This window comes from Myotis lucifugus, unplaced genomic scaffold, assembly GCF_000147115.1.
Source record: "Myotis lucifugus unplaced genomic scaffold, Myoluc2.0 scaffold_0, whole genome shotgun sequence".
In the NCBI taxonomy this organism is placed as follows: Eukaryota; Metazoa; Chordata; class Mammalia; order Chiroptera; family Vespertilionidae; genus Myotis; species Myotis lucifugus.
The window spans coordinates 50353037-50377093 of NW_005871048.1; the positions used below are offsets into that span (position 1 = coordinate 50353037).

At 47.1% G+C, this 24057-nt stretch overlaps 2 protein-coding genes across 2 annotated transcripts in view; one reads left to right on the top strand and one right to left on the bottom strand.

Moving 5' to 3' along the window:
• The window catches only part of IRX2 (iroquois homeobox 2), a 5925-nt gene extending 5849 nt beyond the window's left edge, over positions 1–76 (bottom strand). The window contains 1 exon segment of the mRNA XM_006081466.3: positions 63–76. Within this exon segment, the coding sequence (XP_006081528.2) occupies positions 63–76 (14 nt within the window).
• A 205-nt stretch (positions 77–281) lies between these two features.
• Positions 282–3327, top strand: CUNH5orf38 (chromosome unknown C5orf38 homolog; the record flags this gene model as incomplete). The annotated part of the gene is made up of 3 exons (XM_014453010.1): positions 282–485; positions 1635–2131; positions 2916–3327. Coding segments are annotated over 2 exons (345 nt in total), but the record flags the coding sequence as incomplete, so codon positions are not given.
• Between the last annotated feature and the right edge of the window lie 20730 nt (positions 3328–24057).

Below are 24057 nucleotides of genomic sequence, written 5' to 3' on the forward strand. Positions count from 1 at the left end.
ATATATTGTTTTTTAATCGCACTTACTCCCAACCCCACTCCCCCCCTAGCCACCCTTCTTACCCCACCCCTGCCATCCTGTCCCAATCCAGCCACTGACCCGCCCCCCAGATCAGCTCGAAATGATTAGGCTAGAGGCCGCCTGCATTCTGGCCAGGCTGGTCCGCTCAGGGGACGAAGGGCCTGAGCCCCCCTCTTCACCGGGAATAGGCCCACCCAGGTGACTTCCCTCAGGGCCCCAGTGTCCCAGCCGACAGCTTACGGGGTGATGGGGGGCGCTAAACGGTGGCACCTGCGGCCCGGGTCTTCCTGGGGGTGGCGTGCGCGGCTCTCACTTCCACCTTGCTGAGTCTACTCTGCCTCACTGTGGGAGGCGCCCCGCGTGGCCTCGAGACTGGTCACCTACCCCGCGCCGACCAGCGTGTCCCCGCAGGACCCGGATCCGGGGCGCCTTCGTTGCGAACTGCCTGCCAGGAGCGCCTAGAGGTGAGCTTTCTGCCCCTAAGTCCGTGGTGAAGACTAGGTCCCTGGGTGTTAGCACTTTCGGATGGGAACGTTTTATCACACGCTGCCTGTGCTTCACCATCTAAAGGGTTTTATTTTGTCTTAATAACTTGAGTTCTCTTTCGGCCTGGTGTAAAACACCCAGGGGAATGACTGTCACTGGACAGACGACCTTCTCTGAGAGGACATGAAGCCTCGCTGTCACTTGGGCAGGAAGGAGAAAGCTGGTGGCTCCGGAGCAGTTGGCAGCGCAGGTAGCTCAGGTAACTCGCGGCTCCAGAGGAGCCTCTCGGAGCCCGAGAGAGGCTTAGCTAGGGACGCAGTCTCCGAAAAACCCCACTCCCCATCCCCCTAATACCCTTACCCCACCAGGGTCCCGCAGAAGTGGAGGCCAGGAATCACCGTAGGGCACTCCCAGGGGCTCCACAGGGAACCTCGTGTGTGCAGGCCTGAATGTCGGCGCCCACCCAACAGGTGCCTCTTCCTCGGGGCCGTCTCGGGTGGGTGACCTGTAGGGGGAGAACACTTTCGGCGGGAGCTCCGGCCTACAGCTCCCCTCCTCCCACACCGCTTCCGCCCCCACCCCAGCCCTTTTGGCTCTGCAGCTCGCACAGGGGCCTCTTTTATCGTATCCGAGTATCCATAGGATTCCGAGTCGCACGGGCGCAGAGCGAGGCTGCAGCGCACGATCGATAGGCTCCAGTCGCCACCGGAACCTTCCAGGCACAGGCTGAGTTTGATCGTCATCGGGTCCAAGGGAACCAGTTGCAGATTGTCTTCCTTGGCCTGCAGGCTTGTAGGGGCGGTCCAGGCAGTTACACTAGACTAGCCTCTTCTCCTGCTAACCCCCAACCCATTCGTCCTTCAGCCCTCTAATCCCGGCCCCCCATTGCTCCCCACGCCAGTACTCTTACAAACTACAGCCCTGCCCCCTCTACCCATCGATCTTCACTTTGCCCTCTAGCACAGCACTCCGCCCACCCCCCATTCTCCCACACACACACCACTTCCCACGCACTTTGGGCCACTGCAAGAACCCAGCAGGGGCGGTCCAACAATTTTTCCACCCCAAGTAGGACCTCCGAGTCCAGTGCAGGGCCAATATCAATTATTTTATATCAATTATTGCAGAGTGAAAAAGGAAAGAGAAAGAGAGCCCAAGAGAGGCCCCAGCCACCTTGTGGAGCATGCCACCGACTGGATCTAGGACATTGTTGGTCTTGGGAATTCAGCCAGGGAGAAGCCTTAAAAGAGTCGCACACACTTGGATGACAAGCACTGGCAGCAACAGATCAGATTGCAGCCATTCAATTTGCTTCCAATTAAATAGTTTAAGTGAAGAAAATCAGGTCTAACTTTTTATCTTAAAGACTGGCCTTGAGAATTTCCATTTCTAAAGACCAATTCCTGCTGTGGTTTCATTAGCATTTGGGGCTGGGCCTCCCACCCATCCCCTTCTCCCCCAATCCGTCTCTGCCTCGGGGCAGAAAAGAAAACAGCGAATTATTACAAAAACATCCCCAGTTTGGAGCAGGAGCTTAAGCTGGGAATACAGTCGATTTTGACATCAATTAAATATCTAACCAGACAAGTGCACGTGGCTTTGGAGGGTTTCTCCGTCACCCAGGGTGAGTCTCCAGAACACTGCCTGCTCCCTCTCTGCTCAGTGCTGCTGATTCTAAAGACAGCCTCTTCCTGAGTGTATTTTTCCCCCAGCAATTACACTCCTCCACCGAAATCTAAATTTTCCATACTGCTGCCTGCTACTAATAAAAACCGTCTACCTTGCACTATTAAACAGTCGAATCGCACTACATGCCGTTTTTATTGGTAGTGACTGTAGCAAATTAAAATGCCTACGCAGAGACATTAAAACTCACGGTCTGCATTGTTACTGGAATATATAACTCGGTTTCGATTTAAAGCTCCCTGATTTTGTAAAATCACTTTTCCTTTTCTTAGATTAAAGTTGGCTTGGCTTTCTCTTTGAAAAATCAATCGAAAAGACATGCGGCAAGTGTCGAGGCCAGACTCAGTGGCTCCTGGCACGGCCACCTGCGAGGGTGGCCTGGACTCGCTGGAACTGCGTGTCCAGTCACTGCGGGGATCGTTGCTCCCAGGGAGCAGGGGCCTGGACGCATCTCTTGTGGGCGCAGAGGGGCGTCGGGCGTGCGGAGAGTGTGGGACGGTCTGGTACTTGGCTACTTACTGCTTCTTTCCAGTTGCCCTCCGAGCTGGAATGGGAGAAATCGGGCAGGCAGGCGAGGCAAACCTAGGAACTCCCTTGACGGCTCCGGCATTGGCAGTTGCGTGGGCCATGTGCACTTCCAGATTTAGGATGGGCCCTCCCCCTCGTATGCATTTTAAAAAAAGAGTTTAATTTGGTCACGTTTTTATTTCTTGTCCCCACAGTGGCCGCTGCATTTAGGACAAGGAGGCGTGGACGTGCGCGTCTCAAGAAGCCGAGTTCCCCACGAGGCCAAGCGCTAAGAAACGCCAGAAACGCGCCAGGACTTCAGGGCCAACCGGGAAAGCGGCAGTCGCGGGCCCAGGCGCTCTGCAGACGCGGACCTTGCCGGCTGTCTGGCCGCGGGGAGGCCGGAGCGGCGCGGGCCCGAAGTCATGCGCGCGGGCGGCGAGGGGGCGCTGTGGCCCGCGGCTGAGGCCTCGTCCCTGCTGCGGTGGCCCCAGCAACGTTCCAGGCCACCGACGGGCGGCGGGCGCCCCTGCCCTGGCGCGCGACCTACCCCTTTCCACTTAGGTTTAATTCGGCAAAGAAGAACAATTATAACAGGCATTGCAATAAAGCTTACTCCGCATACGACCTTTTTCTCTTTGTCTTATTGCCCTAACCCTCGCTGGACTTTTTGTAAGTTTGGTGAATATTTGAGGGCGTGCGTGTAATTTTTGTTTTTGTTTTTTTGTCAATTAAGATTAATACATAGCCCAGCCGATATGGCTTAGTGTTTGAGCGTTGACCCATGCACCAAGAAGTCACCGGTAGGATTCCAGGTCAGGGCACATGCCTGGGTTGCAGGCTCCTTCCCCAGTACCTGGCTTGCAGGAGGCAGCCCATCAATGTTTCTATCTCTTTCTTCCTCTCTCTCTCTTTTTAAAAAAATCAATAAAAGCATCTTTTTTTGTTTAAAGTATTACATGTCTCCTTTCCCCCCAGTTGACACCCCCACCACTAAAAAAACATTTTTTTAAAAAAAGATGAATACATAGATTTCACATGGGTTACCTTTCGTGAGGTAATATTTAAAATATGAGTAATTTCAGTGTATAAAATTGACTGCGTTCCCAATGAAGGCCCCTTTGGTCCCAAGATCCTCCTAGCTGTTTGCAGAGGGCGTGACAGCAAGAAAAAAGGTGAGGAGAGTGAAAAGTGTGGTTCTGCAATTTCCTTTTCCTCTCTCTCTCTCTCTCTCTCTCGCTCTCGCTCTCGCTCTCTCTCGAAAACAGAAGTACGTGGTTATAAATTGTATAAAAGTTAAGTCCAAATGAAAAGTTTCTTTCAAGCATGGGGTTCCTCTCTCTTGCCATTCCTTGAGCATGTTTTTTAGGGGTCCGGACACTGGTATTCCCAGAGTCTTCAGATGCTGCAGCGTGCGCCTGGAAACTTGCTCAGAGGGGACAGTCCCCGCCCCCCAACAGGCTGTGGGGCCCCGCCGCTCCTGTCCTGGAACCCCAAAGGGGAACCCAGCTCAACCCAGCTCAGAGGTTTTAAAAGGGGCCGGAAGGCTTGAGTCCTTCAGGGAGTGCCGGGGGACCTTTCGAGGGGACCCAGAGTTCGGGAGGCCCGGAAGTGTCGGGGCGCCGGGTCCCTGGACTCCGGGCGCGGTCCTTTAGGTTCTAAGACCAGCGTCCTCACTTCCAGGGCTCCTCCCCACCTAACTGACTCTGTAGCTCCTCATCACTGTGAGGTCTCTTCCTTGCTGACTCGTCCCTACCGGTTTCTTTAGTGGGCAGCTCCCCTCCCAGCCTCTCCTCCGACGATCCGCCTCCGACTTGCATCCAGAAGGTTCTCTCCCCGCTGCGCCCAGAGAATCCTCATCTCGCCTTTTCTCCGCATCTCCAGGACTGCCTCTCTGTCCTCTCACTTCTCCGTCCTTCTCCTCCTCCCGTCGCTCCTCTCCTCGCCCCTTGACCGAGTTTCCCGGCTGCGCTGGACCCGCGTGCCCTGATCCCGAGCTCCGGGTCCACGTGGGCCCCGCCGGCCTCTGCAGCCCCCGACTGGGAGGGGGCCCTGGAGCACCGGGAGAGGGAGAAAGGGGGACCGGCCGGCCGGGTCTGGACAGGCCGGAGTTCTTTTAAGGGATCGGAGTCACGGGAGACACGTTTCCACAGGAGCGAAGACCCGAGCGCCCTGCTCTTCGTCTGCGGCTGGTTGGAAGGAGAAAAGTTGGAAGCGCTCAGCCTTTGCACTTGCACACCCAGCACTTGGGCAGGCCCGGACCCTCCGACAGAGCGACAGACAGGGCGCGCGCCGCTTCCAGGAGAGGTCCGCGCGGCGCCGCTGCAGCTATTCCGGGCGAGTGGAAACAGATGAAGAGTTGTGAGGGTTTTTTTTTTTCTTCCTTTTTTTTAAAAGTGTTTCTGCAAGACAGTCTTTGGAAGAACTTAGCTCACCTCCGTCCTCCGCCCCTCTGGCAGCTGCTCCTCCGAGGTGGCTCAGGCGACTTTCGGGTGTTCGCGACCAGGAGGCCCCAGAGCCGCGGGAGGCCCGCTTCTGCCGGCGCGGGAGCAGGTAGGACTCCTCGATCGCAGAAACATCGGAGAAGGAAGATTTCCTCCAGTCTTTGACAATTGCGTTTATCAAACAAGTGAGGCTCTCTGGAGCATTTGTCTGAGGCCACGTTTCACATCCTTCTGCAAACACTGATTCGGTTTGAGTCGCCCAGACCACCAGTTCTGCAGCATGTGGTCGAGCGCCCTTGCCCCCTTCCCCTTCCCGAACTCTCTGGCACGCTCTGTCATACCAGGGATTGTGTAGGTAAGGAAAGGGTGTGGGTTTTTTTCTCCCTTTTGTAAAAAAATTGGAGGGGAGGCAGAAAGAAAACTTTGACAAATTTGGTCGTATTTAAAGTAAAAACTCAAGTTGAACAGAAACTAAGTTACAGAAACCGACTCTGAGAGAAGACATATGCAACACTTATAAATGCCAAAGACTGCCAGGCAGAAGCCCGGAGAATTCTGACAGTCTGTGAAGACAAGACCCCAGATGGAAAATGGGTCAGCGACAGGCACAGACCCTCTGCCTCAGCTGCGCACACTCACTAGTGGAGGGGAAATTTCCAGACAGTATGCAAGATGCCACTCTACACCGCTCGATGACATCAACCTGGTCCCGGTCCCGGGTGTGCAGAGCCAGGCAGCTCTCTCCACGGCTGCGCTCTTTTAAATGGCCATAAAGAAGTTGGGAAGACGTGTGGCAACAAACGAAAGACCAGGAGATGCCCACATCCTGTCACCCTGCAACTCCTGGGCTCATTGTCCGCAGCGGAGGAAATGCCAGGCACGGCGCCGGCAGCATTGTGTGCAAAGTGCAAGACTGGACACCTCCTGAATGGCAATCAGGAGGGGCCTGAGTGAAGAATGGGGCACATTGCATGCAGCAGAATGTTCCCTGGGGCGGAGAGTGAGGGAAGTAGCTCCACTTGTATCAACACGAATAAGTCCTGAGAGTGTAAATTTGGGTGGGAAAAATAATAATGAAAAAGAAGGATGCAGAGCCGATGGTGTTGATGATGGAGGTGTACAAACAATACTGTGCTATTTACAGGTGCGGGGGAGGGGGCTGTCCTCAGAAGTAGAAGGACCTTCTCCCCCTTTGGGCACAGTGAGGGCCCTTGAGGAGGGTTGTGGGGAGGGGGGTTGTCAGTTTCATTACTAATATTTAATTTCTGAGAAATATACCTGAAATAAATGACAAAATGGTAATGATTATTAAACTTGAATGATGATTACTTGGGATTATGTCATTCTACATATTTCTAGTGTGTGAAATATTTTGTCTTGAAAATTAAAACAAGAAATAAGTACTGGCATTTGAAAGGCGTGTCCTAGGACAGAGGTGTAATCTAATTTAGGAGTTCTTTCTTTAAAAAAAAATCTTAAAAGTTTGCATTCTTCATCTCTTTCTTCCTCCCTCTGTTACCCCACCCTTCAAAAAACATAAACATATCCTGGATCTGCAGTCTAGACCTTGAAACTCATGGTCACATGTGTGCACGTCCTTGTGCCGTTATTCAAAGCATGGCAGGAAGAGACAAGTGTCCTGGGCAGGGTGCAGGGGCTGGTCACTCGCTCTCTTCATGGAGGATACAAAGAGGCTCCCGGAAGAGAAGGACAGTGCTGGATGCAGCCAGGCCTCCAGTGGGCCACCTGCACCCCTCTGGGCTGGGGGGTGATGTGCCTTTATTCTGTGTAGAATTCTGCACCTTCTCTTTAGATCACAGTAAACATATTTTATGCATGCAAATCAAGATAAAAAGAGGGCCTGTGGAAAGACAGGGGCGGAAAAAGGCTGAGAAGAGGGGCAGAACACAGTCTGGAAAGGAAAAGAAAATAGAGGCAGGGGTGAAGGAGGAGGACTCCAGGCTTATGGTAGGTCCTCCCCTCACACCTGCTCTCTCTCAGAATAAAAGGCCAAGCCTTTTGACCCCTTAGCACTTTCTAGAACCAATTCACTCTCTGCCCTCATCCTCCCCACAACAGCCCAAGAAATCCTGAACTTCAAATATTTGAAGGCCTTGCATAGAGGAAGAGGCCTTGAGGCCCAGTCCTGCAGCCAGGCCTCATTACATGACTACATGGTCCCTGTGGGCCATTCTGTTCCTTAACCCATTCAGAGCCAGGCTGAAAGAAGGGCACTATTGCTTCTGCCAGTGGCTGTCAGGCTGAGGAATCTTCCTATCCTATTTCAAGACATTATGTGACTCCAGGAGTCAAGAAAGTGTAGTGTGGTATTGGTGGAGGGACAGACATGTAGAGCATTGGAACAGAAGTGAGTCCAGGAAGTTAGTTTTCTTGACAATTGGACTTCCATAAGAAAAAAAAAAGAACCCACAAACAAATAAACAAAAATATCTCAACCCAAATTTTATATCTTAGATGATAATCGACTAATAATGGGTCACAGACTTAAATGTAAAAATTTAAAACTTTTAGAAAAATATAGGAGGAAATCTTCAAAATCTAGGCCTAGACAAAGAATTCTGAAGACCAGACACCAAAAGCACAGTCCATAAAAGGAAAGCTTGATAAATTGTATTTCATCCAAATTTAAAACTTTTGTTCTGTGAAAGATCCTGCTAAGAGAATAAAAAAAAAAAAAAAAAAGGAGTGGCAGACTGAGAGGAAATATTTGCAAACCCTGTATCCAGCAAAGGACTAAAAGGACTAGTATCTAGAATATATAAAGAATACTCACAACTCAACAAAATAAGACAACCAAAACAATCCAATTAGAATTTGGGCAAAAGACACAAAAAGCCATTTTACCAAAGAGGATATACAGATGGTAAATAAGCATATAAAATGATTTTTAACATCATTAGACATCAAGGGAATGCAAATTGAAACCACAATAAGATATATGCTCCTATCAGATTGGCTAAAATAAAAACACAAAATAGTGACTACATCAAAGGCTGATGAAAATTCAGAGAAACTAGATCATTCATACATTGGTGGTGGGAGTATGAAATGGTACATCTACTCTGAAAAGCTGTTTGGCAGTTTCTTATAAAACTTGCAACCACAATCTAGCAATTGCGTTCTTGGGCATTGGTCCCAGAGAAATAGAAACATGTTTACACAAAGCCGTGCACAGCAGCTTTGTAATAGACAGAGACTGGAACCCACCTCAATGTCCTCTAGTGGGCCAAGGGTCGAACTGCTGCTCAACTGGGCCAGGAGGGAGCTATTGGTCCACACAAACTGAATAATTCTCTAGAGAAGGAGGTGGAGAGACAAAACCAATTCCAAAGGAATATATATATATATTAGAGGCCCAGTGCACAAAAATTTGTGCACTCGGGGGTAGAAGGTCCCTCAGCCCGGCCTGTGCCCTCTCGCAGTCTGGGACCCCTCGGGGGTGACCACTTGCTGGCTTAGGCCTGCTCCCCGGGGGACTGGGCCTAAGATGGCAATCAGACATCCCTCTGGCAGCCCGGCAGCCCTCGGGGAATGTCCATTTGCCAACAGGGAGCAGACCTAAGCTGCAGTCAGACATCCTTAGCGCTGCTGAGGAGGCAGGAGAGGCTCCCACCACCACTGCTGTACTGGCAGCCATCAGCCTGGCTTGTGGCTGAGCAGAGCTCCCCCTGTGGGAGCGCACTGACTACCAGAGGGCAGCTCCTGCGTTAAGCGTCTGCCCCCTGGTGGTCAGTGTGTGTCATAGTGACCAGTCATTCCCAGTCTTTCTGCTGTTAGGGTCAGTTTGCATATTACCCTTTTACTATATAGGATAGAGGCCTGGAGCACAGGTGGGGGCCAGCTGGTTTGTCCTGAAGGGTGTCCCGGATCAGGGTGGGGGTCCCGCTTGGGTGCCTGGCCAGCCTGGGTAAGGGGCTGAGGGCTGTTTTCAGGCTGGCCAGCAACTGAAGCTTCCAGCCTCTCCTTTTTTTCTTTTTTTTTTATTCTGGGATTTATTTACCTTCTATAATTGAAACTTTGTTGCCATCCTGCTCGCTCCAGCTCTGAGGCCGCAGCTGGCTGAAAGCAGGTATCTGGGGTTTGTTTAGCTTCTATAATTGAAACTTTGTTGCTTTTGGAGCTGTTGCTTTCGGAGCTTAGAGCAGGCTGCGGCAGGCGGGGAACCTTGGCTTCCTCCATCACTGGAGCGAGCAAGCAAGCCTCCTGCTCGCTTCAGCTGTGTGGCTGCCGGCCGCCATCTTTGTTGGCAGTTAATTTGCATATCTCGCTGATTAGCCAATGGGAAGCGTAGCAGAGGTACGGTTAATTACCTTTTTTGTCTTTTGTTAGATAGGATATATCACAATTCTGCTTATAGAATGTTTTTAAAATTTTAGAAATGGAGAACAAGTTTGTGCTTGTCAGGGCTTACAGGCAAGGGTGGGGGAGTTGTGGGTGGCAAGAGGGAGGTGGGTTTGTTTATAAAAAGCAACAGGAGGGGTCCTTGTGCTATTGGGAGTGTTCAGTTCCTTGACCTCGTGTTTTTCAGAGATCTTCAAGGATAAATAGGGCATGAGGGCTGAAGAAGGTGTGAGGTCCATAATATATGATCTATGATGCCCCTCTGAGCACAGGAAGAGAGGCATGTGACAAGGAGACAATAGTGATGCATCCTCTGAAGATGCAAAGCCAGGAGCTACCTCAGTGTCTGTGCTGTGAGGGGACTGCGGTACAAACAGGAGGAAGCTGAACAAGTTCAAGTCAGACACAGTGACCCATGGGCAACTCTAATAGGAAACATTTCTGCATTGTTCTTTTATTTTAAGGAAGGCCTAACAGAGAGATGCTCCTCCCAGGGCTGGCCAATTCATAGGGCAGAGGTTTGGCCAGAAGCACTCTTGTATGTGCAAACTAATCAATCCTGTATATACCCCCACCTTCTTATCTGAGGCTCACACACCAAACTAATGTTGCCGGGTCCTAAATCACCCCTAAGCAACTGGAGATCACCCCTGTGCTTCAGAGCCCACCAGAATTGTTCAAACTAGCCAGTCCTAAACTGTTGGGCCTGCCCAGGCCTGCTTTCCCACAGAAATGCCAATAAAAGCTCTGGCCTAGGCACTCTCACCATTCCTACTTCTCCCTCCTGACCAGAAACTGCATGGCGTGCTCTCTTTCTTCCAGGAAAGGTGAATAATACATTCTTCTTTCAATGGCATAACCCCTCTGAGTTGGCACTCAGTCACCTCCATGAATTAAAATCCCACAGGTATGTTTCAGAACAGAGTGGTATTTCATTGTGGCTTAATTCAAATTTTCAAAACAACTAATGACCATAACCATCTTTTCACATGCTTGTTGCCCACCCATGCATCTTTTTTGAAGTGTCTGTTCAGTTCTTGTGGTCATTTAAAAAGCTGTGATTATTACACATTTTATTTCTTTGTTTAAGCTACAGGAATTATTTTTTTGCAGTATATTTTCAAGTTGTTTACTGTAAGTATACGGAAGTACAAATGATTTTTGTATATTGACTATGTGTTCTGCTATCCTGCTAACCTCAGTTATTAATTAGACTAGAGGCCCAGTGCACGAATTCATGCACGGGTGGGGTCTGGCCAGCCAGGGGGAGGGGCCATGGGCAGTTGGGAGCTGGCCCCGCCCCCGATTGAGGTGTTGGAGGCTGATTGGGGGGGCTGGTCGGTGGGGGGGCGGTAGGGGGAATGATCAGGGCCCAGATCAGGCTGGTTGGCTGCCTCAGTGTGCGTCATAGCTACCGGTCATCCTGGCTATTCTGGTTGTTCTGCAGTTCTGGTTGCTGGGCATATATATATATATGTTTTTAAAGTCTACATAAATGATTATAACTTTTGTGAATGAACAGTTTTCTTTCTCTCTTTTTGCCTTCTGTTTGATTTCCTATCTCTATTGCTAGACCTCCAGTACTATAAATGAAATAGAAGTGTGGGAAGGGTGTCTTTGCCTTGTCCTGACCCTAGTTAGAAAGTGCAACCTTTCTTCACTAAGTATGATGTTGTTGTAAGTTTTGACAGTGTCCTTAGTCAAGGTGAGAAAGTTTCCCTCTATTCCTAGGTTGCTAACATCTATAATAATAAAAGCATAATACGCTAATTAGACCAGACAACCAAACGACCTTCCAGACGTCCTTCTGGATGAAGCCGCCATGGAGGCGACTGAGGCAGAGGTGGTTAGGGGCGATCAGAAAGGCAGGCAAGCGGTTCAGGGTGATCAGGCAGGCAGGGTGGTTAGGGGTGATCAGGCAGGCAGGAAGAGGTGGTTAGGGGTGATCAGGCAGGCAGGAAGAGGTGGTTAGGGGTGGTCAGGCAGGCAAGCAAGTGGTTAGGGGTGATCAGGAAGGCAGGTGAGTGATTAGGAGCCAGCAATCCCAGATTGCGAGAGGGATGTCCGCAGGGATCGGGCCTAAACCGGCAGTAAGACATCCTTCGAAGGGTCCCGGATTGCGAGAGGGTGTAGGCCGGGCTGAGGGATACCACCCCCCCACATGAATTTCGTTCACTGAGCCTCTAGTATATATATATTATTGTTGACAGTATTACAAATGTCCCCTATTCCCTCCTCAGCCAAACCTAAGCCTTCCAGGCCTTCACCACACTATTGTCTGTGTCCATTTGCTATAAGTATTTATAAGTTCTTAAGTTTCTATATATATTAAAGCCTAAGCAATCAGAATGACTGGAATGACCAGTCACTATGACACACACTGACCACCAGGGGGCAGACACTCAATTCAGGAGCTACCCCCTGATGGTCAGTGCGCTACCACAGCCAACCTCCCTGGCCGGCCAACCTCCTGCAGTCCCTCCCCCTGGCCGGCAGGCCCCAATTGGCCCACCACGGTGGCAGCACGGCAGTGAGGGAAGGGGGAGGGAAAGAAGTGGGGAACCGCGCAATAGTGGGGCACTGACGATGGCAGTGTTGGCATCTGATGTCTATTCCTTCCACGCCTGGCCCAGTGACTGTTGACTCCTCTCTGGCCTGGCCCTGATCAGCCCTGATCACCAGCCAGGCCTAGGGACCCCACCTGTGCATGAATTTTGTGCACCAGGCCTCTAGTACAAGTATATAAGTTCTTTGGTTTATCTCTTCTCCTCTGTCCCCCCACCCCCACCAACTCTGAGATATGTCAGTCTGTTCCATGACTCCGTGCCTTAGGTCTTATTTTGTTGGCCAATTCATTTTGTTCATTAGAGTCCACAAATAAGTAAGATCATGAATATCTTTCTCTGATTGGCATATTTCATTTAGCATAATAATCTTCATGTCCATCCATGCTGTCTCAAAGGGTAAGAGATCCTTCTTTTTTATAGCTGCATAGTATTCCATTGTGTAAATGTACCATGTGTTTTGTTTTTTTTATGCATTCATGGGTGTTTAGGCTCTTTTCAAAACTTAACTATTGTATATAACACTGCTATGAACATAGGCATGCATATATTCTTTCTGTTTGGTGTTTTGGGGGTTTGGGAATATATTTCCAGAAGTGGGATCACTGGGTCAAATGGCAGTTCCATTTTTAATTTTTTGAGGAAACTCCATACTGTTTTCCATAGTGGCTGCACCAGTCTGCATTCCCACCAGGAGTGAACTAATGTTTATTTTTCTCCACATCCTCACCAGCACTTGTTATTTGTTGATTTGTTAATAATAGCCATTTTGATGGGTGTGAGGTGATACCTCACTGTCATTTTATTTTGCATTTATCTGATAATTAGTGACTTTGAGCAATTTTTAATATACTATTGGTCATCTGTATGTCCTCTTTGGAGAAGTGTCTATTCAAGTGGTCTGCCCATTTTTAAATTAGATTGTTTCTCTTCCTTTACTTGAGTTGTATGAGTACTTTATATATTTTGGAGATTAACCTTTTATCAGATGTATCATTGGCAAATATATTCTCCCATATAGTAGGTTCCCTTATCATTTTGGTGGTGGTTTCTTTTGCTGTGCAGAAGTATTTTATTTTGATGTAGTACCATTTGTTTATTTTTTTCTTTGTTTCTTTTGCCCTAGGAGATGTATTGGCAAAAATTCTGCTATGTGAAAAGTCCAAGATTTTACTGCCTATGTTTTCTTCTAGGATTTTTATGGTTTCATGACTTACATTTAAGTCTTTTATCCCTTTTGAGTTTATTCTTGTGTATGGTGTAAGTTGGTGGTCTAGTTTCATTTTTTGCATGTGTCTGTCTAGTTTTCCCAACACCATTTATCGAAGAGACTGTCTTTACTCTAGTGTATGTTTTTGCCTCCTTTGTCAAATATTAACTGACCATAATGGTGTGGGTCAATTTTGGGGTCTCTGTTCCATTCCATTGGTCTATATGCCTGTTTTTGTGCAGTACCAGACTGTTTTGACTACAAGGACTTTGTAGTATAGTTTGCTATCTGGTATTATGATCCCTCCAACTTTGGTCTTCTTTCTCAAGATTGTTGCAGCTACTTGGGGTCTTTTTTTGGTTCCATATAAATTTTTGGAGTATTTTTTCTAGTTCTATGAAGTATGCCATTGGTATTTTAGTTGGGATTGCATTGCATGTATAGATTGTATTGGGTAGTATGGACATTTTAATAATGTTAGTTCTTCCAATTCATGAACACAGTATATGCTTCCACTTGTTTGTATCTTCCTCTATTTCTTTTTTCAGTGTTCTATAGTTTTCTGAATACAGGTCTTTTACCTCCTTGATTAAGTTTATTCATATATATATATATATATATATATATATATATATATATATATATATTTTATTGTTGTTGCAGTGGTGGTAAATGGTATTATTGTTTAGTTGCTACCAGTTTTTATCATGAATGAGGGTTGCACTTATTTTTGGAAATTATTTATCTGCATCTATTGAGATAAAAATATTTAAAATTATTAATTTTATCAATATGGTGCATTTCATTAAATGATTTTCAAATGCTAAATCCATCTTGCATTATTGACATTAACTCCACTTGGTCATGGTTAGATTGTCACTTTACAGGCCTATATGTCTCATAGACATAGAAGCAGAAATATTCAACTGTATTAGTGAATCAAGTCCAGCAAGGATAACACATCACACACAAATGGGATTTATTCCAGGAATTCAAGATGGGTGGAATTTGGACAAATCAATCAATGTAATTCATCATGTTAACAGAGTAAAGGAGAAAACTCAGGATCATTTCCAAGAAACACTTTTGACAAAATTTACAACTTCTTTATTAAGAACACTCAGAAAAGTATTAGTGAAATGAAACTTCCCAACCTAACAAAGGACGTAGCATACATTTAAAGTTGATGCCATTGTTAATTGTGAAAAATTAAATTCTTTCTAAGATTAGAAGCTGCTGGAGGCTAAAACCAACAGTAATTAACATACAAATGCGAGAAGTCTGTCAGAAGGCTGATGGACTTTGATATTCAGCAGGGCAGAAAAATCTGCATATTATTACCTGCTGCCAGCTGAATAGCTGAAGGCAATCCTCTAACCTGATAATCCTTTTATTGTTTACCAAACCTTACCTTTGATATGTGTGTTTGCTTTGCTAAAGGGAAAATGTATATTCTAGTAAATTAAAAGCCATGGGTCCAGAAATTCAGAGAGCCCCTCCACTAGAGGGTGAGATCTCCACCTGGCTTTCCCCCATGCCTTCTAAATTTATATTTCTTGTCTAGTGTATCCATTTATGTCGCAGCCCCTTCTCCAGATTCCTGAACATTTGCTGCAAAAGGCTGTGGCAGAAAGCAAGATAAGGGTGTCCACTTCTTTCTAACAGTGTACTGCAGGTCTCATTCAGTGTAATCCTATATAATAAAGAGGGAATATGCTAATTTGTCCATGATAGTGTCCCCATAACGACCAATTTGCATACTGATGCATGAACAGCAGGGGACAGGAGGCCGGAGTCAAGTTCCCGGGGTTCTGAGGAGAGCACCTGACAGGAGCCCAGACTGCACAGAAGAGGAAGTGGCCACGAGGAGCTCTTCCAATCCCCCTGCACAGACACCCTACCCCAGGCCCCACACCCCCAGGGGAACAGATGGACACTCTACCCCAGCCCCCACACCCCCGGGGGAGATGGAGAGGCTGACCCGGAGGGGAGAAGACCAGCCTCTGGGTAGCTGCAGCCTACACCTCAGACTCCTGATCTCTTCCCCTGCCACCCCCACCAGGGGCGCCTACAACAATAGCAATGCTGGCGACCACCTGTCAGGGCCCTCGAGGCACCCGGGGCCTGCGGCCCGCCTCTGCCAGGCCCCCTCCACTGGGGCGGGGCATGCATCTCCTCCCTACAACTCCAGACCCGGGTGGAGGCAGGCCTGAACGGCCCCACCCCCAGGGTCAGACCCTCCCCTCCCACCCCCCTTGCCACAGCAGCAGCTGTCTGCCCACTGGGGGTGTGGCTAAACCTGCCCTCCTAGCTCACCTGACTCTGCCCTGGCCCGGCCCCCACCCCACACCAGGAGATTGGAGCACCTCCCTGAGCAGGTACAGCTGCAAAAGAGCCACATACAATTTAAAAAACGGTGCCAAGCAGGAAAGTTTGACAGTTACTCTCCCTTCAGCCTCGCTGCCCCCCTAGCACCCCTCTAACTCCCTGCCCCACCACCAGTGCCTCCAGGGACGACCAGCGCTACAGGGCTGCTGGCCAGAGCCCACCCCTCCAAGGCCTGTGGAACCCTCTGCAAAGCTTCCACAACTACAGTCCCAGGAAACAATCATGCCCTCCTCCCCTTATCAGCACCTGTTACTACAAGAGTACCTGTGTGTAGCTGGGGGCTATCAGGCCAGCGGAGGGGGAGGGGGGCAGTTGCAGGCAATCAGGCAGGCAGGCAGGTGAGCGGTTAGGAGCCAGTGGTCCCGGATTGCGAGAGGGATTTCTGACTGCCGGTTTAGGCCCGATCCCACAGGATCGGGCCTAAACCGGCAGTTGGACATCGGGCCTAAACTGGCAGTTGGACATCCTCCGAGGGGTCCCGGATTGGTGAGGGTGCAGGCCAGCCTGAGGGACAACCCCCCTGCACAAATTTCATGCACCAAGCCACTAGTCTATCTACACTAATAAAAGAGAAACATGCAAATTGGTGTCACTCCACTATACCCACCAGCCAATCAGAGCGACTATGCAAATTAACCCAACAAAGATGGCAGTTAATTTGCATACACAGGCGCAGAGCAAAGACTGAAGGCTCCTGCCGGAGTAAAGACTGAAGACTGAAGACTGAAGACAGAAGAGGCTTGGCTTCTCAGCAGTGAAGAAGCCAAGCCTTGCCGCTGTGGCTGGACCAAAGGCCTGGGTCCCGTGTGCCGGAGGAAAACCGGTGCTGGCAGCCAGGGGAAGGAAGGCCTATTGAGTGAATCTTCGTGCAATGGGCTTCTAGTATATATATAAAAGCCTAAGCGACCGATCAACCAAACAACCAGTCGTTAGGACGTGCACTGACCACCAAGGGACAGATGCTCAACGCACAGGATCAGGCTCCCTTCTGTCTGGATCAGGCCTGTGGGGATTGGGCCGAAACAGGCTATCCAACATTCCCTGAGGGGTCCTGGATTGCGAGAAGGCACAGGCCAGGCTGAGCGACCCCACCAGTGCACAAATCCATGCACCAGGCCTCTAGTAAGATAATAAGCAAAGAAATAAATAAGACAAAATTTGGAAAGGTTACCTAAGCAACATAATATTCAGTTGATATTAGAAAAGCAATATCTATATCTATATCTATATCTATATCTATATCTATATCTATATCTATATCTATATCTATATAGATATCAGCTGAATATCAACTGACTATCAACTGAATTAGAAAAGCAATATCTATATCTATACATATATATGTATATATACATATACATATACATATACATATACATATACATATACATATACAGATACAGATATAGATATAGATATAGATATAGATATGAATTAATATGTGAATTTTACAAGGTTACATACAGAGAGTGTTGGGATTTCAAAACAAGAGTTCCAAATCTGTAGCCACTGTCCAGAGTGACTTGGCTAGTCTATGCAGAATCATGTGCAGCAAACAGCTTTCTCTGGATGCATTTCTGCGCATTCAAGTGAATGGTGGCCTTCACACTCCAGTGCTCATCACTATGACCCCGAGGTTTCCTCTCATCATCTTTCAAGTCTGCAGAAGAATATGTTAATCTTTCTAGGATTTATAGTTTGCTATCACTATTATTTTTGAAAGTGTCACAGTCTCCTCTCTGATGACGTAAGCATGGTTCCTCACCTGTATCTCAATCTCCTTTGCTGTTGGAACAAATAACATTTCAGTGGGCATGTACCTCAGGGCACTGGCCTTCTTAGCCCATTTGGATTTTCAAGCTTGTGCTTGAGGAGCAGCATGAGGTCCTGGGTCTCTATCTCAAGAATTTCCTGTTGGTGTTGCCGGCGGATGTAGAGACATCTGTGTGTAGGGTGTCCTGGTATTCAATCAGTGCAAAGCTGGGGTTTGTCTTTGTGGTAAAGTCCCACTTGTTGTTATAGCAGGAACAGGTAAAGACCAAGTAAGCGATGGGCTAGAGAAGGGGCAGGTATAGGGTCAATGTTGGCCAGGATGAACCAAGGCCATGAGAAATATTTGGTGTTAAGAAGACACAAATCTAAGATGACTTTGGCAGGAGAATCTGCATAATATATTGGTTTTCATTTTGTTTTGTTTTGTTTTTAAGTAGTGAGAAGAGCTAGGGAGAACAAGAAACAGGGCAAGCCATTGGAGGTCTATTTTATCAGTAGCCATGAGAGAAGGAAGGTCACTTTGAGGAGATGACATTTGAACAAAAACCAGATAGAGGGAGAGATGTGGGCACAGATTTCCAAAGTCATGGGGAGCAGAACATGGATTCTTGTTGTATTTGTTTCAAGTGGCTGATGAAAAAAAATGACCACAAATGGGGTGGCTTAAGATAATAGGAATTTACTGTCTTCTAACCCTGGAGGAGAGGTCTGAAGTCAAGCTCTTGGAAGGGCTGTACTCCCTCCTGAGGCTCTAAGGGCTGGGTCCTTCCTGTTTCCTCCAGCTTCTGGTGCCCCCGTGTCCTGCCCTGGGCTCACTGCTGCCTCTCTCCGGTCTCTGCCTCTGTCTTCACATGGCTTTGCCCTCTTCTTGTGTCTCCTTTTCTTAGAAGGTCACCCATCCTTTGATGTAGACCTCCCTAGTCTAGGCCAATCCTTACCTTAATCACATCTGCAAAGACCCTTAGTTCTACATGAGATCACATTCACAAGTTCTGGATAGAGGTATCATTTTTGTTGTTGTCATAGGAGGGCACTTTTCAACCAACGACATATGTAGAAAATGCAGATTTTAATTTACAGATTTTAAATACAGAATTAATACACCACCCTAGAAGAGAATAGTTATTGGCTGTTTTCCAAAATTGGGGAGAACTGATGCCCCCCAGGCAGGTAGACCCAGGCACAACCTCATGGACAAAACATTCACATCAAGAACAAAGCAACTCTGATTCTCTGAAGGGACAGGGTAGGGAGTCCTGCTGGAAGGGGCAGGTGGCAAGCCAGGCATGCTGGTCTCTGGTCTTCTCTGACTTCCTAATATTTACTCTTCTAAGATCTCTGATGACCTTGTTCTCCCACCTTCCATTTCCAGGGTCCCCATGCTGCCCTGTGGCTGCCAAACTAAAATCTCATCTCCCACAGCATGGCCCTCCCTGTGCCTTGGCTGAGGAAATGCTCCTTATCACTCCCTGTTCCCAGTGCCCTGACCCTTAGGCTGGCAGTGAGGGTGGAACCTGTCCTTTCACTCAGTTCTAGAGGGCTTTACTGAAGCTGTCTACATTAGAGCACCTCTTGGTTGTGTTTGGGTTGCCTCTGCCTTGCATTTTAGCTGAGTACATGGTCACCTGGAATAAAGACTACATTCCCCAGAATGTATTGCAGTTAGGTATGGTCACATGACTGGGTACTGGCCAATAACATGTAAGCAGAAGGGATGGGTTGACTTCCTGCAACCCTTAGAGACGGAAGGCACAGCCTCAGTCCCTTGTCCCTTTCTCCTGTCTGGAGATACTTTGTGAGATACTCCTGTGAGGAGATACTTTGTCCACAGGTGAAAGTGCATGAAAGAACCCATGAGCCTCCTACACCTGCTCGGGCAGACTCAAACACATCCCATCTTGCCTTCCGCCACTGCTGCTCTGGTTTTCTGACTTTCCCAGATGAACCAAGTCCAAACGAAAAGAAATGGGGTTTGATATTTTGGCTACACACATGAATACATTGTTCCTATTAAAAATAAAGATTATTGATAAAGTTAAGATATCTGTGGCTGCGTGTAACAAATTACCACCAACTGGGCAGTTTAACACAATAGTTCTGGAGGCCAGAAGTCCCAGATCATGGTGTCAGCAGGTCCATGCTCCAAGGGAAGATCTATTTTACCTCCCCCTCTCTCCTGTGTCTGGTAATTGTTTGCAATCCTGGGCAATCTCAGTTTGTGGCTGAAATGCTCCAACCTCAGCTCCCATTTTTACCCGGCCCCCATACTTTTTCTGTCTTCTCTTTTATCTCTTACTAGTATAAGGGCAGTTATCATTGGATTTAGGAAGACTTCATTCTCTAAATCCTTTACTTAATTACATCTGCAAAGACCCTTTTTCAAATAAGGTCCCATTCACAGGTTCTAGGGTTAGGACATGAGCATATCTTTCAAGGGAACACCGTTCAGCCATTACAGATCCCTACCTCAACCATATTTTCCCTCCTCACAGTCCATGTATGTTGTCCAGAGTTATAGGAGTTCTTTTATATAATTTTGATATACATCCTTATGAATATTTCCCCAGCTTATGCCATACCTTTTCAGTTTTTGATATTTTTCCATGATATCTTTTTAATTTTGTGGAAGTTCAATTTCTCAGTTTTTATTTTACGGGGTGTATGCTTTTACTTCCTAAGAAATCTTTCCCTGCCTCAATGTCACAGTTTTTCTATTATTTAGTTGAGAATTTTTATAGTTTTATATGTAGATCTATAATCCGTATCAAGTTAATTTTTGTGTTTAGCATGTGTGTGGTTTTTAATTTTTAATTTCATATCCAGTTGTCCTAGTACCATTTATTAAAAATACTGTCATTCTCCCCCTTGATTTGCCTTATCATCTTTGTAAGAAATCAATGGACCACTTGAGTGTGCATCTATTTCTATATTATTTATTCTGTTTCATTGATTTACATGTCTATTTTAATGTTGATACCAAATGGACTTTATTACTGTAATAAATTTGGAACTTAGACTAAGTCCTCCATCTCTGCTCTATTTTAAAACAGTTTTGGCTGTTTCAGGCACTTTATAATTCCATATAAGTTTTAGAATCAGCCTGTCATTTTCTATAAAAAAAAAAACCCCGTTGGGATTTTGATTTGTATTGCAATAAATGTGTCAATTAATTGGAGGACAATTGCTACTATAACAATATCAATTATTCCAATAAATGAATATGATACATCTTGCCTTTTATTTAGGTTTCTTTAGTTTATATTCCTCAGCAATATTCCATAGTTTCCCATATATTTTGACATTTTTATTCCTACATAATGTTTTTGAAGCTGTTGATGGTGGATATTTTAAAGATTTCATTTTTCAATGGCTTATTGCTAGCATAGATAAGTAGAATTAATTATTGTGAATATCGACTTTTCATTATATGACCTTATTAAATTCATTTCTTACTAGTAATTCTAGAAACTTTTGTAGATTCCTTAGGATTTACTGCATACAAGATTATGTTATCCACAAACAAAGACACTTTTATTTATTCTCTTGCAATCTGTATGAGTTTGCTTCTTTCTCTTGCCTTATTCCCTTTAAAAACTATATAAAATTGACTAGGAGTGGTGGGAACAGGCACCCTAGCCTGTTCCTGATCTCCAAGGAAAAGCATGCAGTCCTTCCCTGTTAAATATGATGTAATTGTAGGTTAACCTCAGATGGTCTTTATTAGTTTGGGAATATTTCCAGCTTCCTTTAGTTTGTTGAGAGTTTTAATCAAGAATGAGTGTTGAATTTTGTCAAATGTTTTTCTCCATCTATTGAGGTAATAGTGCTTGGTTTTTCAAATGTTAAGTTAATCTTGAATTTTTAATATGAATGCCACGTGGTCACAATCTATTTTCATTTATTTCTCTTTTTTTCTGATTTAATTTACTAATATTTTGTAAAAAAATTTGCACTCTTTTTTCATGATGAATTTTGATAGTTTTCTTTTCTTATGATGTCTTTGTCTGGTTTTGGTGTCTTAATATCAAGGTAGTCTGGTCTCAGAAAATTAATTGCATAGTATTTTCCTCCTCTATTTTCTGAAAGATTTTGTCTATTATTGTTTATTATTTTATTATTATTATTAATTTTTCAAAATGTTGATAACATTTATCACTGTTGTCATTTGGGCCTGGAATTTTCTTTAAAGGAAGGTTTTAAAATTTAAATTTAATTTTTAGGCAGATACAGACCTACTCAGATTTTTAAATATTTCTTACTAGAGGCCTGATGCATGAAATTCGTGAATGAGTAGGCCTTCACAGCTGTTGTGGCTGCCTTGATCTCTCCCTCACAGATGCAGCAGCTGCCTTGATCCTGCCGCTGCAGCCCTGGCTTCGGCTGGAAGGTCATCTAGAAGGACATCAGGAAGGTTGTTCCGCTGTTCGGTTGTTCAGTTGATTTGCATATTACACTTTTATTATTATAGACTAGAGGCCTGGTGCACAAAAATTTGTGCACTCTGGGGGGTCCCTCAGCCCGGCCTGTGCCCTCTCGCAGTCTGGGACCCCTCAGGGGATGACCACCTGCTAGCTTAGGCCCGCTCCCCTGGGGGATTGGGCCTAAGATGGCAGTCAGACATCCCTCTGGCAGCCCGGGAGTCCTCGGGGGATATCCACTTGCTAGCGGGGAGCAGGCCTAAGCTGCAGTCGGACATCCTTAGCGCTGCTGAGGAGGTGGGAGAGGCTCCCACCACCACCGCTGTACTGGCAGCCATCAGCCTGGCTTGTGGCTGAGCAGAGCTCCCCCTGTGGGAGCACACTGACCACCAGGGGGCAGCTCCTGAATTGAGCGTCTGCCCCCTGGTGGTCAGTGTGTGTCATAGTGACCAGTCATTCCCAGTCATTCTGCTGTTAGGGTCAATTTGCATATTACCCTTTTACTATATAGGATAGAGGCCTGGTGCATGGGTGGGGGCTGGCTGGTTTGCCCTGAAGGGTGTCCCGGATCAGGGTGGGGGTCCCCGCTGGGGTGCCTGGCCAGCCTGGGTGAGGGGCTGATGGCTGTTTACAGGCTGGCCACAGCCCCTTCAGTGTGGGGGTCCCCACTGGGGTGTCTGGCCAGCCTGGGTGAGAGGCTGAGGGCTGTTTTCAGGCTGACTACACCCCCTTCAGGGTGGGGGGTCCTGTTGGGGTGCCTGGCCAGTCTGGGTGAGGGGCTGATGGCTGTTTGAAGGCTGGCCAAGCCCCCCAGCAGGGACCCTCACCCCATGAAGGTGTGGCCAGCCTGGGTGAGGGGCTAAGGCTGTTGCTGATGGTGTTTGCAGGCTGGCCAAGCTTCCCAGTAGGTACCCTCACCCCATGAGGGTGTGGCCAGCCTGGGTGAGGGGCTGATGGCTGTTTGCAGGTTGGCCAAGCTACCCAGCGGGGACCTTCACCCCATGAGGGTGTGGCCATTCTGGGTTAGGGGCTGATGCTGTTTGCAGGCTGGCCACGGTCCCCAGCCACCCAAGCTTCCAGTGGAGGCTGGCTGGAAGCAGGTATCTGGGATTTATTTATCTTCTATAATTGAAACTTTGTTGCCTTGAGCAGAACCCACAGCCGGCCAGGGCAGGCGGGAAGCTTGGCTTCCTCCATCACCGGGGCAACCAAGCCTCCTGCTCGCTCCAGCTCCGTGGCTGCCGGCCGCCATCTTGGTTGGGTTAATTTGCATATAGTCGCTCTGATTGGCTGGTGGGCGTGGCTTGGGGCGTAGTGGAGGTGCGGTCAATTTGCATGTTTCTCTTTTATTAGATTAGATATTTGATACCTTTCAAGAAAGGTCTCCATGTTTTGTTAATCCTCACCCAAGGATATTTTTCCATTAATTTTTAAAGAAAGCAGGAGGGAATGGGCGACATAGAGAAAGAGAAATATTGATGTGAGAGAGACACATCCATTGGTTGCCTCCAACATGCGCCCCGACCAGGACCAGGATGGAGCCTGTCACAGAGGTATGTGACTTTACTGGAATTGAACCTGGGACCCTTCAGTCTGCCAGCCAACACTCTATCCACTGAGCCAAATCAGCTAGGGCAAGAAATGTCTCCATTTTATCTAAGTGGTTGAATGTGTTGAAATAAAGCTCATTATAATACTTCCTTATCATATTTTCAGTGTCTATGGAATATATAGTAATGTGCCCTCTTTGGTTCTTTTTGTTGTTGTTAATCCTAACTTGAGAATATTTTTTTCTATTGTTTTTCAGAGATTGGCAGGGATGGAGGAGAGGGGGAGAGAGAAAAAAAACAAACAAACATAGATGTGAGAGAGACACATTGACCAGTTGCCTCCTACACACTCCCTGACCAGGGATGAGGAGCAAACCCAAAACCCAGGTATGGGAATTGAACCTGAGATCCTTAGGTGTGTGGGCTTATGCTCTAACCACTGAAAAACACTGGTCAGGGCAACCCTCCTTGATTCGTGATATTGATAATTTATATTTTCTCTTTTTTCATGTTCAATCAGCTAGAGATTCATAAATTTTATTAATTTTTTTAAAAAATGAGCATCTGGCCCTGGCTGGTTTGGCTCAGTGGATAGAGTGTTGGCCTGGGGACTGAGGGGTCCCTGGTTCAATTCCAGTCAAGACCACA